Below are 16608 nucleotides of genomic sequence, written 5' to 3'. Positions count from 1 at the left end.
TGCTGGGCGAGTGGCTTGACTGCCCAATCACTCAAATGCTAAGTGCTGGCCAACCATGATGGTTTGGTAATTAAGCGGATTCATTGGGTCCCATTCTACTCCATTTACTTGCTAGCTTTGGACTGTGTGTGTGTGTGTGTGTGTGAGAGAGAGAGAGAGAGAGAGAGAGAGAGCGAGAGAAACAAATGCTGAATACTGTTCGTACCAGAGAACCAAAAAATGACTCTTGTTTAGCCAATGCTCTATGCATGACTTTAATAACAACTAACAAGAGAATCAGAGAATCAGATTGAGCAGCATTATTAGAATGATACAAACAACATTTTCAGAATTAAATAGCATGCAATGCAAGCCAAGCTGAGCAAGGGGAAAAACTGGTGCCACATAATATTCAGAGAAGGAAACCAGCAAAATGATGTATTAGCCTTAAGCGGTACTGACAAAACAAATGGACAAGAAATAAAGCAGAAAAAAACTGAAGCCGAGTGAAGAGTCTCAGCATATCACAGGAGAGGATCACTTCGTACTGAAGGCAGCTGAAACAATCGTGCATCCCTCCTGCAAAACAAAGAGATGTATGCCATCTCTTTTCTCAATCCTTCCTTGTAAATAGGCTTTCTTAATCCAATTTTCAATCAAGGTAAGGTTTGCCAAGTAGACAAAATGCTTGCACCTGAAATTTCAATCATAACAACTTCCAGAATCTGTTCCACTTGCATCGAAATTCATATATTGAGAAAAGTCACCCTCATCATCTACTATACTGTCACTGATTCCAGAAGCCACTTCTCCTACATCCATGTCATTACAAGGCAGATGAGTATCCATGTTTGATTGTTCCCATGAGGAAACAGATGGATGTGTACCACTGGCAAGTCTGTCAACAACTTGGTTGTGCAAGTCTTGTGACTCCAGGAGATCAGATGGGTGTGTACCACTGGCAATTCTGTCCACAACTGATTGGTTCTGAGCAGTTAAATTAGTTTTAGAATGTACCTCTCCCACATCGTTTTCATGGCAAGGCTGACTCACATTCCTACTGGGTTGTTCTTCTATGATCAGGTCTTGTTCCTCGTTCTTCTTGGTGAAGTCCTGTGAAAACAGCACGCATGCATGTGGTGCATCTTCAATCGGTCCATCAACATCAAATGGATCGTTAGTGTTTGTGAGGGAGGGATTGCTTACTTCCCAGCTTGTTTCTTCCTTTTTGAAAATTCTTGCTCTCTCTTTCCCACTCACAGAATCCTGTGAGTCCGGCACGGTAGGCCTCTCTTCTCCAGTTGCAGAGTCCTCAGAGTCCAACAGCGTATGCATCTCTTTCCTGGTTGCAGAGTCCAACAGCGTATGCATCTCTATCCTGGTTGCAGAGTCCAACAGTACAGTTGCATGCATCCCATCAGTAGATGAACCATCCACACTAGAAGGCTTTCCTGCTGCTATCCAATCAAAATGTTTCAAAGCAGCAGGTGACCATTGCTGTAAGAAGGAATTGTTTACAAAGAATCTGCAACACTGCAGAAGATAGCTATTCTCTTTTTTAATGTCGTCATCAAGTAGCTTGAACAATAGCGTTGGCCGCCGCTGTGCATTTGTGGTTTCCAAACCATAATGTTGTTTTCGGCGTTTACGCCTGGGCAGACCAGAAGCTTCTCTGTTGTGGCCATGTCTGTAGGGCACTTTGTCAGCATTATTCTGACTTTCATTTCCACCACAGAATGAAGTATGCTGTGACTCCGTACCTTGGATGTCATTCTTCAATTTTGACACCTTCCCTGAAGTTCTTTCCTGGAGTGGAGTGACATTGATTGGTTCTGTGTGAGCGATTTCCTGTGACCTCTCAGAGCTATCTGCAGTTGGGCAAGTCCTCTTCTTTCCAACCAAATTTGAGTTATCCTGTCCAGCTCTGTTATCTGCCATTGTAGACGCCTTTTTAACCATGCCATGTTGTTTAAGCTCTATGTTTCTGTCAAGTCTGCTCTGTCTTTGTTGTCTGTCATGAAAATAATGGGCAGGAACCTCAGCAGCTTGAAATCCAAGTTCTTTCTGCCTAGCAAGAACCTCTCTCATGCGCTGCAAGAAAAAAAAGTCAATAATGAGCAACAATCTTGACAGTCAAAATGTGTGGTTGTGATTCCTCCACTTCTCAAAAAATTCAGATTACCTGACGACGCTTTTGTGACTCTTCATCGAAGAGCTCTCCCTCAGCTTCCCTCTTTTTCCTTCCTTCAGCCTGTCAAGTTGCCATGCAGGGAATAAGCACACTGTTCCCCACTTCGTAAGCACAACACATCCCAAGTCCTGCACAGCTGAAGCTTATACCTTGTGCAGAATGTTTGCAGAAGTTGGATAGTTTTTTTTGCGTTCTTCTCGCCAGCGTGTTACCTCTTCTTTGTCTTCCATGGATCGTAAAGCTAAAGCCCTAAAAGGGGAGAATGCATGCATGTCAAATGCATCATAAGAAGGCAGCTATTTACAGATACAAATAGACCAAACCAAACAAAATCTACTCCGAATGTTTGCTGATATGCTTTACAAACTTCCTAATTTGAGAAGCTAATTATAAAAAAAAACGGGCTTACTTGCGGCCGATGAATGTTGTCGGAGCACTAGTCTTTCCATGTTGAACGACCTTATGCTCCTTCAGGATTTTGCCTTTACATCACAAGGTACAGTCTCATGTAAGCACCAAATACTCATATTAGCAACCCTATGAAGTAGTTTATTGATTGACCTTAAAATTCAAGAAACTTTCAATGCTAGATTTCTCTGACAGATTTGAACAATGCATAAAGACAGCAAGAATCTATTTTTTTAAGTTCTTTCACAATAACTCGACACGAGAGTTCCAATGCACGGCATTTCCAACACTTTCGAATGTGTAAAATACTCAATGTGTATATGCAAGCTCCCGTGATCCCCCCCGTGCCGGCATCGCATGCGCCATCCCCCCCCCCCCCCCCCCCCCCACCCCCGTCGTAGCTCTTCTGCCCTGCCTCCCCCCCCCCCCCTTCACACATACCAAGGTAGCCAGAGTCACCACAAGACACATTCTTACTGGGGATACATCCACTATTCCAGTTCACAGTGAGGGCAGGATGGAGATAGTTCCCGATGGTGGCAGAGGGGGGAAGCATTCCTCCCAGGTGTTGTATGTTCCGGCACTTGGTTTTCATCTGTTGTCAGTGCATCAGGTTTGCAAGACTGGCGTACGGGTGGTGTTTGATGAGCATTTTGTTGCTCTCCGGGACAAAGCAACAGGCCAAGTGGTTTGGGAAGGCGGAGTGGAGAATGGAGTTTACAAGCTTTCAGCACTCTCTCTCCCAAGTCCTCAGGTTTGTGATGAGTGGCAGTCTGGTAATGGCCACTTAAGTGTGGATACGCTGCAGGTACAGGCTTTCCGAGACCAGATGGTGGATAGCTTGCCAGTAGATGGCAGCAGTTGGCAGAAACTCTCCAGTACTGATGCTGGTAGTTCTTGTGTTCGTCAGTCAGAGGAAACTGAACAGGTCACTTATGCTCTGCTGTCTCGTCGTATTCGGGACAAAGAACCTCCAGTAGATGAGGATGTTCTTTCCACGGGGACCTTTTGGAAAGCCAGGCAAGTGGCAGTTGATTACTTGCAGAAGGAGGTGGTTTCTCCAGGCTTTGTGGTTCCGGATTCAGAGGGGGTGGTTGACAGGTTTGAGAAGGCCTTGCTTGGTCTTCATCAGGTTTCCAAGACTTGTTTTTGCACCGTAACAAGTGTTGATCCTTGTGAGCAGTGTGATGCCTCGTTGACTCACAAGCATAATGGTTCATTGATCCGGTTGATGGACACCAGATTGGACGAGAGCTTCCTGATGAGGCAGTTGAGCTCATGGTTGCAAATGTCTCTTTGGGAGGCAGGATTGCGTTTCCTGTGGTTTCTGCAGCATGCGAAGGATCATGGACTCTGATACACAGGAGGGGGATTGTTGGATGGAGTCAGACTCCACGGTTGGAGTGACTCAGTTTGGGGAGGAGATCCGGACACAAGGAGATCTACTTCAAGCCCAAGAGCAATTTTATGGAGCAGTAAGAAGCAGTCATCTTTTGCCTTGTCAAGCACAGAGGCAGAGTACCGGGCTGTTTGTGATGCTGCTTGTGAGGTGGTGAGGATGCAGAAGTTGCATTGCAGGTTTGGGCTTCCACTGGAGGAACCCATGGTCATCCAGAGGCACTTTGTTTGTGAACAGATCGTTGCTGATGACATCTTGCTAGAGTTCTGTTCGACGGAGGACAGTACGATGGACCTCTTCACGAAGTCACTCTCTCAGGATTTGCTCAAGCAGCACCCCACCTGCCTGTGGTTGGTTTCACAGCCAGGAGCTGAGAGGGGGTGTTAGAAGTCATCTCCTGTCTATTTTTATACACCAGGGCCTTTGTTGTGGGTGTGCCCGCCCTTATGAGGTGTTTTCTCATTTTTCCCCACTCTCCGTATTTTTCCCCTATTTTTTCCCATTTTTCTGTGGCTTGGGAGGCAGCCCATGTGCTGGCCGACAGCTGGAACTGGTCCACGACTCCATGTATGTGATGGCCGACTGCTGACAAGCTGGCCGACTGGATGTGTGCTGGTCATGGAGTTTCAGGGCCGGTCGGCTGCCCTACAGCAGGCCAACTGCTGTTGGGGGGCCATATAAATAGGCCCCCAGCCCCCTTGCCAGTTTTGTATCATTCCTCGGGATCTTCTTGTGTATATAGAGCAGAGTTACACGCCTCCATCTCCCTCTCTCTTGTGCTGTATTTTTATGCATGCGTTTTTGCTCTTGTGTTTCCCAGATCTGGTCATCATCTCCGCTGCGTATTCTGACAGTATGAACACACACACACACACGTGAAGCTCCAATGTGCAGAAGCTCTGGGAGTCTTCTTTCAGCCCTAAACACCATCTTGGAACATGTTGATGCAAATACGCATACAGAAGAGAGAGAAGAGACAAAGAGAGAGCTGAGTATTCAATATATTCTACTGTACAAAAATAAAGTACGAGTTCTATAGCCATAGGCTCTCTAGGAAAAGGTAGAAAACCTAACCTAAACTTCTAAATCTGTGATCCAGTCCATGGTGGACCGAATGGTCTAAACGATGAGCAACTAATGCTTTTTATAGGCCTTGGGAAGTCCTAGTGGACTAGGTCCTGGACAAAATCTTCCTCAAATATTGAGGCCGAGAGGTCTTTTCCTCTTTCATGCGCTCGCCGACAACATCCCATTATCCTCCACCAATACTTCCTTGCCCATATTATCAACATATGCTCCAGAATCTGATTCTAAACTGGTTCTTTATCTTGTTGCCCTTCAGGATTAGCTCTGAGATCAGCCCTGCACACGTCTTGCACATGACATCCCCTCTGTTAAACTTGATGACGAGATTCCAATCTGTGTTCCTGGATGACTGTCATCATCCCATTGTCTATTCCTGGAGTCCCAACTTGTCATCTTTCCCTTCTTGGTAAGCTTTTCACTAAAAACCGTGCCCAGTCTCCAAATCAACTCCAGCTCTGATGAAGATCTATGCATCTGTTCCATCATGTCCCCTTTCCATTCCTACCCCGTCCCTGAACAGTCTCTGGTCTTCTTTTCTTGAGTATTGAGTCTGGCACTCTCTCCACCCCTTGGAGCATCATCCTCCCCTAGAACCGCTACTTGAAACATAGTCACATGGGACGCAAAATGGGGACGAGGAACAGGGACGGAAAAGATTGAGAATTGCCATTCCTTGTGACTATAGAGTGACACGAGACGGGAATGGGAACGGGAAGATGCTGCCATCCCCAACATTCCCGAGTCTAAAAATGCCCATTCGCTGTGACTATGGCCTGAAAGCCTTTCCTGGTGTGCCCCAAGTGACACACCCAACTCACAAGACTGCCATTCCCTTGGGTTTTGTGAAACACCACCAACCAACCTCTTGGGAACTTCTTCCATGTCTTGTGTTCCTTTCCTTGGGCCTCGTACCTTTGCACTTTCCTGTACCTTGGACCTACGCACCTTCATCTAGGACTGAATCAATGTTTGACCTTGCCGAGCCTAATGCTGAAACAATGTTGCTTGGTCCCCACACCACCAAAAGATCAAGACACGCCGATGGTTTCATCCATGCGCGATGCGGTAAGGGTGGGTGGGACACGTGAAGCTCCAATGTGCAGAAGCTCTGGGAGTCTTCTTTCAGCCCTAATCAGACAGAGATAGCTGAGTATTCAGCATATTCTAATGTACAAAAAGGAAGTAAAAGTAATACAGCCATAAGTTGCCTTGGAAAAGGTAAACCTAATCTAAACTCCTAAATCTGTGATCCAGCCCATGGAGGACTGAATGGTCTAATCGATGAGCAACTAATGCTTTTTATCGGCCTTGGGAAGTCCTAATGGACTGGCCGACTGCTGGTTGGCAAGGTCCTGGACAAAATATTCCTCAAATGCTGCAGCCGACACGTCTTTTCCTCTTTCATGCGCTGGCCGACAGCATCCCATTGTCCTCCACCAATCCTTCCCTGCCCATATCAGCAACATATGCTCCATAATCTGATTCTAAACTGGTTCTTTATCTTGTTGCCCTTCAAGATTAGCTCTGAGATCAGCCCTGCACATGTCTTGAACATGACATCCAAATACCCAACAAACCCCCCTTCGAAGCGCAGGTAGAGATGCTTTAAGATTATTTGCCTCTATGACAAATTTTTTTCCCTAAACCAAAACTCATGGCAATGATGAGACCTATTGTAACACGCAGAGCTCTGGGGGTCTTCTTTCAGCCCTAAACACCACTGGAAACATGCTGATGCAAAACGCAGACATGAAGAGAGAGTAGAGAGAGAGAGATATGGCTGGAAATTCAGTATATTCATATAGTACAAAAAGGTACTCCTAATCTACAGCCCTTGGCTGCCTTCATAAAAAGGGTGAACATCACCAAAATCTACCCTACTCTAAGGACCCTAAGGATCCAACTCATAAAGAGCTGAATACCTAAAACAATGAGCACCTTATGCCTTATATAGGCTCTTGACCCAAGGAAGAGCTGGCCAACTGCTGTCGGACCAGCCGACTGGCTTTGGACCCCAATAAATCCCTGGTCGGGCTGCGCCTTTTGGATATCTTGCTCTGTAATGATGCGCTTGCAACTGACACTGTTCTGGTACAGCCGACAGACTCTCTTGCAGCCGACAGTACCCCCTTCAAGTCCTCCAAGTCCAACCTACTACTTTCATCTGCACCTTGTATCCCTGGCAACCCTTTTCTCTGAAAGCCCGGCCCGGTCTCCAAACCCACTCTGTCACAGAATAAGATCTATGCATCTGTTCCCTCCAGTCCCAATCCATTCTTGCCCTCACTGTGCACACAGTCTTGGTCTTCATTCCTGAGAAATGAGTCTGGCACTCTCACATCACCCCTTGGAGGATAATCCTCCCTTGGGACCGTTGCCCGAGAACCTATCTGGCTCACAGGACTGCCATCCCCTTTGGCTTTGTGGCACACCATCAACAAACCTCTTGGGAGCTCTTCCCGATTCTGTGCTCCTTGCCTTGGGCTTTGTATCCGTGTACTTTCTTGTACCTTGAACCTGTACACCATCATATGGGATTGAATCAGCGTTTAGCTTTGCTGAGCCTGATGCTCTGATACCAATGTAACACGCGGAAGCTCTGGGGGTCTTCTTTCAGCCCTAAACACCACTGGAAACATGCTGATGCAAAACACAGACATGAAGAGAGAGTAGAGAGAGAGAGAGAGAGAGAGAGAGAGAGAGAGAGAGAGAGGGCTGGAAATTCAGTATATTCATATAGTACAAAAAGGTACTCCTAATCTACAGCCCTTGGCTGCCTTCATAAAAAGGGTGAACATCACCAAAATCTACCCTACTCTAAGGACCCTAAGGATCCAACTCATAAAGAGCTGAATACCTAAAACAATGAGCACCTTATGCCTTATATAGGCTCTTGACCCAAGGAAGAGCTGGCCGACTGCTATCGGACCAGCCGACTGGCTTTGGACCTGGTCAGGCTGCGCCTTCTGGATATCTTGCTCTATAATGATGCGCTTGTAGCCGACACTGTTCTGGTACAGCACAGACTCTCTTGCAGCCGACAGTACCCCCTTCAGGTCCTCCAAGTCCAACCTACTGCTTTCATCTGCACCTTGTGCTCCAGGTTCTGAAGCTTATACTCTTTTTCTGGCTGCCTCTTTTGGACCAGCATCTGAGAATGTCCATGGCATGCTATGCACATGACACCTATGACAAGTATGATGACCATGTTAGCAATCATCTCCAGTCTGTACATAATCTCACAGAGGGCCTTTTGTTGTGGGTGTGCCCGCCCTGTACCTTTTCTCATTTTTCCCCATCTCCCCGTATTTTTTTTTCCTATTTTTCTAGGTTGTGGGGCAATAGTGTGCTAGCTGGCTGTTTTCAGACCTGGCCGACTGGCAGATGTCCTGGCCGACTTGCATATACTGGCCGACTTGCTTTATTATGCAGTCGTGGACATTCAGGTACTGTCGGCTGCTTTTATGCTAGCCGACCAGCACTGAGGGATGATAAATATCACCCCTGGCTCCCACATCTCTTGTATTGGGTACTGTACCGAATCTTGTATATAGTGCGGAGTTCATATAGCTTCACTCTCTCTTCTGCGCTTGCTTTTCTCCACACAGCTCTGCGATTTTCAAGCCGGTGGTTCTCTTGCATTTGCTCATCCTCTTCATTGTGTCTTGCTACGTTATGCTCTCAACAGTTTGTCTCATATCCGTTGCGTATTCCGACATGGTATCAGAGCCCCAGGTGGCTTGAAGGTTGGAGACATTGGAGAGCTTGCAGGACTGTTTCTTTAAAACCTTGGAGCTTGCGGGAGATTTGAAGCGCTTGCAGGACTGCTGGTTTTTTGGTGCTGATTGGAGATCTCTTGGGCTCTTCAAGACTTGGAGATTGGGTAGAAGGCGGCCATCATTGTTGGACAGCCACCTTGCATATTAGTTGCAGCCTCTTATTCATTTTTTTTCCCACCCACCCTCCCTTCACAAGGCCAAAGTAACCCCCCCGAGATGGCAGACTTGAGACTTGCTTGAGATGGCTGAGAAGCACGCAAAGATCCCTACTCTCCCCACGTTCCCCGTGGATCAACAGTTGGACAGGACCAACTATGGCATATGGAAGGTAATGGAGTATGTATTGGAGTCTTATGACTTGGCTGATTTCATTATTGTTGGTGTTCCACGGCCAGAGTTGGAGGACGGGGAGCTGTTACCCTCTACTCAGAAAGAAAGAACGAGAGGCTCAGGCACAGTTGTGGGATCGTGTCAATGCCCGTGTGTGTTCTTTCATCTTCCTTAATTACACACCATAGGTGATTAATCATATAAAACATATGACGTTGGCCAGAGGGATTTGGCGACATTTCGCTTCTTTGTATAACAAGGTATCAACCATGAAGCGGATCTCCTTGGAAGTGCAGATGCGGGTGATGGATCCTACAAAGTCTTCGACGATGCGGGAGCACATCAACAAGTTGCAGGCTCTTCAGCAGGAGGTTCTTCACGTTGGGAAGGAGATATCGTCAGAGGACATGACCATCACTTTGTTGCCTCATCTAACCTCTCAATACTCACCTTTCTACTCCTCTTTGATCACCAATGGCAGGCTCAGCACCATCACATGAGAGGAGCTTGTGCCAATGGTCTTGGACCAGCAAGAGCGTTTTACGAACCCTCCACAGGGCGAAGGTTCTGAGGCCTTCACTTGCCAGTGATCGCAAGGCCGCAGTAAGAGCAAAGGGAAGTCTTCATAGGAGAGGTCTTCCAAGTAGAAGCCCGACTTGGATCGTGACGCCTTAAAGGCAAAGAGGACCTATAACAATTGTAGCGAGAAAGGCCATTATTGGAGAAAATGTCATAAGCGAAGCACCGAGCAGGGTGCAGATTCCTCAGCAATAACCGTGAAGACTTCGACTTTTGTGCACTTGGAGATTATGGACACCGGCGTTTCATCTTCTTCGAGCAAGGAGGCGGTTGGACTCACCACTAGGGACACTCGAGAGTGGATTCTTGACAATGGTACTTCTAAGCACACGACTCCTTCTCGAGAGTTATTACAAGATCTTCGGAGGCACACAGGTCACATCCTAATCGGTGACGAGTCCACTATCCCTATTCATAGTGAGGGCACGTTAGAGATCGTTCCCAATGTCAGAGGGGGGAAGCATTCCTCCCAGGTTCTTTTTGTCCCATCTCTTGGTTTTCATCTGTTGTCAGTGCATGAGTTTTGCAAGACTGGTGTACAAGTCGAGTTTGAGGAGCATTTTGTTGCTCTCCGAGACAAAGCAACAGGCCAGGTTGTATGGGAAGGCGGAGTGGAGAATGGGATTTACAAACTCTCAGCACTCTCTCTGACAGGTTCTCAATTAGGTGATGTGTGGAAGTTTCGTCATGACCGTGGATACGCTGCAGCAAGCTTTCCGGGACCAGATCGTGGATGGCTTGCCAAATGTTGATAGCAATAGGCAAGATCATTCCAGTTCTTGCGTACTTCAGTCAGAGGAGCCTTTACAGGTAAACTATGCTTTGATGTCTCGTTTCATTCGGGACAAAGAGCCTCTTGCAAATGAGGAAGCTCTTTCCCAAGGGACTGGTAGGAAAGCCAAGCAAGTGGCAGAAGGTGACTTGCAGGTGGAGGATGATGTTGAACAGCCTCCACGCTTTGAGGACCCAGGTTCACAGGGGGTGGTTTACAGGTTCCAAAAGGCCTTGTATGGTCTTCAACAGGTTCCAGGACTTGGCATACCAAAGTTACAGTTGATGATCCTTGTGAGCAAGTTGATGCCTCTTTGTTTCGGAAGCGGTTTGGTTCATTGATTTGGTTGTTGAACACCAGATTGGACTTAAGCTTCCCGTTGGGGCTGTTGAGCTCATTTCTGTAGACACCTTTGAAGACTCATTGGGACGCAGGATTGCGGATCTTGCAGTTTCTGCAACGTACAAAGGATCTTGGACTCTGCTATGATACTAGAGGGGGAACGGCGGATGGAGACGGTTGGGGTGACTCAGATGGGGGAGGAGATCCAGACACAAGGAGATTTACATCAGCCTATGGTTTTACCCTCAGCTCAGGAGCTGTTTCATGGAGCAGCAAGAGGCAGCCAACTATTGCCTTGTCGTCTACGGAGGTAAAGTACCAAGTTGCTTGTGGTGCTGCTTGCGAGGTGGTGAGTTGCACAGGATACTTGGCAAGATTGGGTTTCCACTGGCGGAACCCATCGTCATCCAGAGTCACTTTGTTCGTGAGAAGTTTTTTGTTGATGACGTCTTGCTAGAGTTTTGTTCAACGGAGGACAATGCGGCAGACCTCTTCACGAAGGCTCTACCTCAAGCGATGCTCCGACAACACTCCAGCTCACTGGGGTTGGTTCCACATCCAGGAGCTGAGAGGGGATGTTGGCAGTCATCTCCTGTCTGTACACTATCTCACAGAGGGCCTTTGTTGTGGGTGTGCCCACCTTGTACCTTTTCTCATTTTTCCCCATCTCCCCATATTTTTTTCCCTATTTTTCTGGGTCGTGGGGTAGTAGTTTGCTGGCTGGCTGTTTTCAGACCTGGCCGACTGGCAGATGTCCTGGCCGACTTGCATATACTGGCTGACTTGCTTTATTATGCAGTCATGGACATGCAGGTGTTGTCAGCTGCATTTATGCTGGCCGACCAGCACTGAGGAGTGATATAAATCACCCCTGGCCCCCACACCTCTTGTATTGGGTATTGTACCAGATCTTGTATATAGTGCAAAGTTCATACAACTTCACTCTCTCTCTTCTGCGTTTGCTTTTCTCCACACAGCTCTGCGTTTTTCAGGCTGGTGGTTCTCTTGCGTTTGCTCATCCTCTTCATGCTGTCTTGCTATGTTATGCTCTCAGCAGTTTGTCTCGTATCCGCTGCGTATTCCGACAGACCATGTAGGCATGACAATGATGGTGTACAATGCTAGATCCTTCCCAAGTATGATGCCCATGTATGCTAGCCATGATGGTTTACAATGTTGTGTAAAGCTCATGTATGTGTAGAGACTGGTAAGCACACAATGCTAGAGAAAAATACACCACCCCACTCTAAACAAGGTTCAACGTGGGAATGGAGCTTTATTGTGACACACAAAAAACAAAACACATAATTATTACATATCTTTTTCAGGGGGGTACGTGGGCAAAGAACCCTACTCAAACACACAAAAATAGAAAAAAAAATGGAAGTTAAAAACTTCCATGCCGGTGATGTGTCAATGAAGACCTTTTTTGTCGGCGCTTCCAAGCTACTGCACCTTCCATGGCACTATGGGGTTCTTCAATACAGTGAAGAAAGCTGATTTGCAGAAAAGCCCCAAATTTTGTGAAATACAGGAGTGTTAATTAGACGATTTCACCTGATTTCTGAAATGCCCCAGATTTGTTTGCTGACATGGCACTGCAAGTACAGCCGGCTGGTGCTTCGATGGGTGTGGAGACGGCAGCTCTGGCAAAGCATACGGAGGCACAAATGGGTGGAGAGGCAGCCAGAAGGTGGCGCTGTAGAGAGGCAGCCAGTAGCCTGTCAGCAGCACGTCAGACTGGACAGGAGTAAGCGGGGCGCGAGCAGGTGAGCAGTAGGCATGAAGAGGTGGGTGACCTGCTGCAGCAGCAAGTCAATGACAGACAACAAGCAAAGGTGGCAGTGGCTAGGTGGGCAGTGTTGCAGCAAAGCGACGCAGCATTGTGAGAGGTACAGGCGGGCTGCAGTGGCGCTCAAAGATCTGATGGCAGCAGACGTGCCTTTATTTTGGTCAGTGGAAAGAATAAAAAACACAGTGGTTTCAGTGGCGAGGCAGTGATGACGCAGTTCAGAAAATGGAAAGAAAAATGCAGCATAGTAGCACTGCTCTGATACCAATGTTGGTGATAAGCAACCAGGAGAGACTCCAGCTATGGAGGGTGAAAAACATCCATTGTGGTAAATGGATAAGAGAGAGAGAGAGAGAGAGAGAGAGAGAGAGATGTGACAATCTCAAATGAAAGAGACAATGGTTGCAGCACGTACAATGATAATAGATTGATGACTCGGGGTACAATTCTTATTTTGTAGGCTAGAGAATAGCCCTATCTTTTGACACATACACAGGACAAGTGACACATGGCACAATTATCCTATCCACTCATAAGAGTGGTTTCACACACACGTACACACATAGATGAGTGTGCATACCCTTTTAGGGGCCGTTCACACACATACAAGCAGGTTCACAAACGGGGGTACACACACGTGAAGCTCTGAATACCCAACAAAAGAGATGGAATGATTGTTTACCTGACGCTTCAAATGTGCACCCTTCCTCGCCACACTTAATATGTGAACTCAAATGGGCATCAAAGTATGCTGAACTTGTAAAAGTGCGCTCACATGGATCACACCGCAGTTGCTGCTGATCTGGTCTGCACGCAGCTAATCTGCATTAAAGAAAACTTAAAACAAAGTCTAAACATGGCATATACAACAGATAATTGAGCAAAACACTAGTACTTTAATTGCATCATTACTACAGCTTTTTCCTTGCACCTTCTTGCCTTTGCTGTGCCTAAAACAAAAGACAAAGTCTGAAAGTATCACTCAAAAAGGTTTCTCAAAGAAGGTTTTTAGAAGCTCACCTTTTTCCCATGCCTTTGTTTAGAACATTTCCTCTGAATTCACTGGATTTGCAAGACTGTGATTCTTGCTGACCATTGACATGAATTTCGTTAGTCTTGCCTGAACAATTAGAGCCATTCTGTTCTATAGCTGAAGAAGGATGGCCTGTGCAGACTTTGAGCTGCTCATTAGACTGGGGATGATCATTCCTGTTCGTATTGGGAGATTGCCTTCCATTTGGGCAGGGCTGCATCTGCACTTTAGAAGGCGAAAGCCAACGTTGCTGGTTACCTTCCTTACCAGAACAAGGGTAGCCTGTATCTGATCTCAAAACCCCATTAAGAGGAACAGACTGTGTCTGATCAATCCTCTGAACATTTGAAGGCTTCCTTCCCTCCATGCAGAGCTGCGCCTCTGGCTTAGATGGGGGAAGCAAGTGTGTATGATTCCCTGCGATGGATGAACAAGGGTGGCCTGTACTGGATCTTGAATGATCTGTCCGCAACCCACAATGTGGCTGATCAATCCTCTGAGTGTTTGGAGGCTGCCATCCATTTGAGCATAACTGTCTCTCTGGCTTAGGTGGGGCAAGCGAGCGTACATGATTCCCCCGAAAATATTTTGTAAATTCGAAAGTGCTCTTGAAAGACTGTATATTGCCAATGTCAGAAATGCATGTTCAGTGTAGGCACAACACCAAGGTCAAAACAACAAGATTGAAGGATGCAAGTTCAAACTAAAGCATTCCATAAAATTAAGACCATCCACCTGGGGCACAGATCCTGTTGATGCTGAATTTTCTGGATAGCTTGGCTGCCAAGGTTGCACAGGTTGCTGATTCTGGAACATTGCAGGAGGTGGTACTGCACAAGTAGCATCCATATAAGCAGGTGTCCCTATGACTGGCACACCGATGGCAGCTCCATTCACATCACAGACCTGAAAATTAGGTGAATATGCATTCGGTGCTGTAGGGAATGGCATGGACATATAGTGGCATGGCTGCTCCTGCTGAGGTATGCCCTGACATGATGGCTGAGGCTGAGGCTGAAGCTGACTTGGTGCAGTAGGGAATGGCACAGACATATAGTGGCATGGCTGCTGCTGCTGAGGGATGCCCTGACATGATGTCTGAGGCTGAGGCTGAGGCTGAGGCTGAGGCTGAGAATGTGGATGTGGATGGGGATGGGGATGGGGATGTGGAATGGAAGGACCCGCCATGGCAACATTGTTGTATCTGGGTTTGGAGGGACCCTGCATAGCGACATTGTTGTGCCTCGGTTCGTAGCCAGGTGGATAAGATGGGTGAGGAGGGGAACGTGGAGGTCTAGGCTGCCCTTGCCACTGACCAGGCAAGTTGCCATTTGGAGGAGCCGCAAAGGCATTGTCGGATCCAGTGCCTTGAACAAAGCTGGTCTGGTTGTTGTTGCTACGGTAGGGCGGAGGGGTCGTCACTGTGTTGCCCGTATGAGATGCTTGCTGGGCGCCCAGGCCGTACACAGCAGCCCCGGCAACAACCGCAGGGAAGCCTACTTGCACAGGCGGGCATTGGTGCTGCTGGGCTAGCCCCGCCGATGGGAAAGTGGGGTGAGGAGCAGGAGCCGCAGCAGCAGCAGACGCGTAGTATGCCAGTTGCTGAGGCACCATTTTTGTAAAGCTCTCTGACACAGAGAATCAATCAATCAGGCAAGCCAGCCAACCCTTACCACTGTCGATAAGCAGAAGCCAAGGCTTCGCGGGACGGACGTCTGCTGCGCTGAGTGATGCTGCTGCCGCTGCCCGCCATAGCTGCGGAGCTTCAAAGAGATGCCAAGGTTTTTGGTTTTGGCTACCACCGCAGTAAATAGGGCACCAAAATGTTTCGTATTTTAATTAAATATATTCTGTTTGAACACACGTACAAGCATACAAGGATGTGTTTCAAGATTGTGAAGAAGAACCTAGATTTAATCCAAGGTAGATATAAAGATATACTGCCAAATATGTCTTCGGGTTTTTTTGAGGGTGTATATATTCAGGTTTTTTTGAGGGTGCATATTAATTAATTAATGTATCGTGACTTTGATAAAGAAAGGTTTCAACTTAATACTAAAGTAAATTACAAATTTACTGAACATAACTGCATATTATATTATATTGACGAGCCAAAATACAAGAAAATTTGGAGAAATACATTGTTGGAAAACTGCTGATCATATTCATGAGGACACCATAAAAGTCATCTTCCTTGTGAAAAGCAGAGTATGTTACAAACGAACTCCAAAGCAAAACCAGACTGTTACAGTGTACGGAATTTTTAAAGACATAAGATAAAATTAACTAGAGAAAACATCCCTCTTCCTCTGTAAGCCCAACATATTTACAAACTAAAGGTGATAGCAAGACAAACTCTTCACCATCCACGATAGCTTTTTTGAAGTTATATGTTTTCTCATAAACAAAGAGATAAGATTGACTGTAATTTGGCTCTGCTTCAGAACCTCCATCATTATCATCTACAATAATAGGGTTGTTCTGACTCCCAGGCTGCATGTCAGCATCTGTTCCTTCATTCCTGGGATTTTCATCTTCATCACTGTCTGGATGTTGGTACATTGGATTAAAATATCTCCCTCTACCCCCTAGGTTCTCTGCAAAGAAAATCTCAACTATTTCCATACATTGTGTTAGGCAAGGTAATTTCATTACCTTCCAAATCGCTGCTGACCTCCTCCTACTCATCCCATTTCCTGTCTTTGGAATTATCCAAGACGCAGCAAGTAGTACTTGCCTGTGCATACCATTTTCAAAAGTGTGCTTTCAAGTGATACACCTAGCTTGTTAGATACATAGTTGTCCATAAAAACATAGGCTCTCTCAAAAAGATTAACATGAGACAACAAACAAACTTTGTTTTTAAGATGTCCATACAGTGTGTAAAGATTAACATGAGACAACAAACAAACTTTGTT

The 16608-nt window shown here is 46.6% G+C and overlaps 1 protein-coding gene across 2 annotated transcripts; it reads right to left on the bottom strand.

The window, feature by feature from the left end:
- Positions 1 to 390: 390 nt before the first annotated feature.
- Positions 391 to 15540, bottom strand: LOC147634164 (uncharacterized). 2 transcript variants are annotated; one of them, XM_086805310.1, is made up of 7 exons: positions 14426 to 15540; positions 13678 to 14306; positions 13340 to 13479; positions 2580 to 2652; positions 2320 to 2419; positions 2162 to 2230; positions 391 to 2070 (listed from the first exon to the last, which is right to left on the bottom strand). In XM_086805310.1, the coding sequence occupies exons 1-7, from the start codon at positions 15302 to 15304 to the stop codon at positions 682 to 684; spliced, it is 3279 nt and encodes a 1092-aa protein (XP_086661436.1). In that variant the 5' UTR covers positions 15305 to 15540; the 3' UTR covers positions 391 to 681. The 2 variants fall into 2 exon arrangements, with proteins under 2 accessions (XP_086661436.1, XP_086661437.1); XM_086805311.1 differs by having other exon boundaries at positions 13340 to 13464.
- Between the last annotated feature and the right edge of the window lie 1068 nt (positions 15541 to 16608).

Source organism: Cibotium barometz, chromosome 11 (genome assembly GCF_041138505.1).
Source record: "Cibotium barometz isolate CiBa-2024 chromosome 11, ASM4113850v1, whole genome shotgun sequence".
Lineage (NCBI taxonomy): Eukaryota > Viridiplantae > Streptophyta > Polypodiopsida > Cyatheales > Cibotiaceae > Cibotium > Cibotium barometz.
The sequence above is the reverse complement of the archived record's forward strand: the minus strand, read 5'-3'. Positions and strand labels throughout refer to the sequence as shown.

What these genes read in the sequence shown, in the direction of transcription:
- LOC147634164 (XM_086805310.1), bottom strand. Translation starts at nt 15,304, where the DNA reads ATGGTGCCTCAGCAACTGGCATACTACGCGTCTGCTGCTGCTGCGGCT. An exon ending in GTGCACATTTGAAGCGTCAG is followed by an intron (nt 2,653 to 13,339) that starts GTAAACAATCAT and finishes TGTGATGTAAAG; the next exon opens with GCAAAATCCTGAAGGAGCAT. An exon ending in CTGCAAACATTCTGCACAAG is followed by an intron (nt 2,231 to 2,319) that starts GTATAAGCTTCA and finishes GCAACTTGACAG; the next exon opens with GCTGAAGGAAGGAAAAAGAG.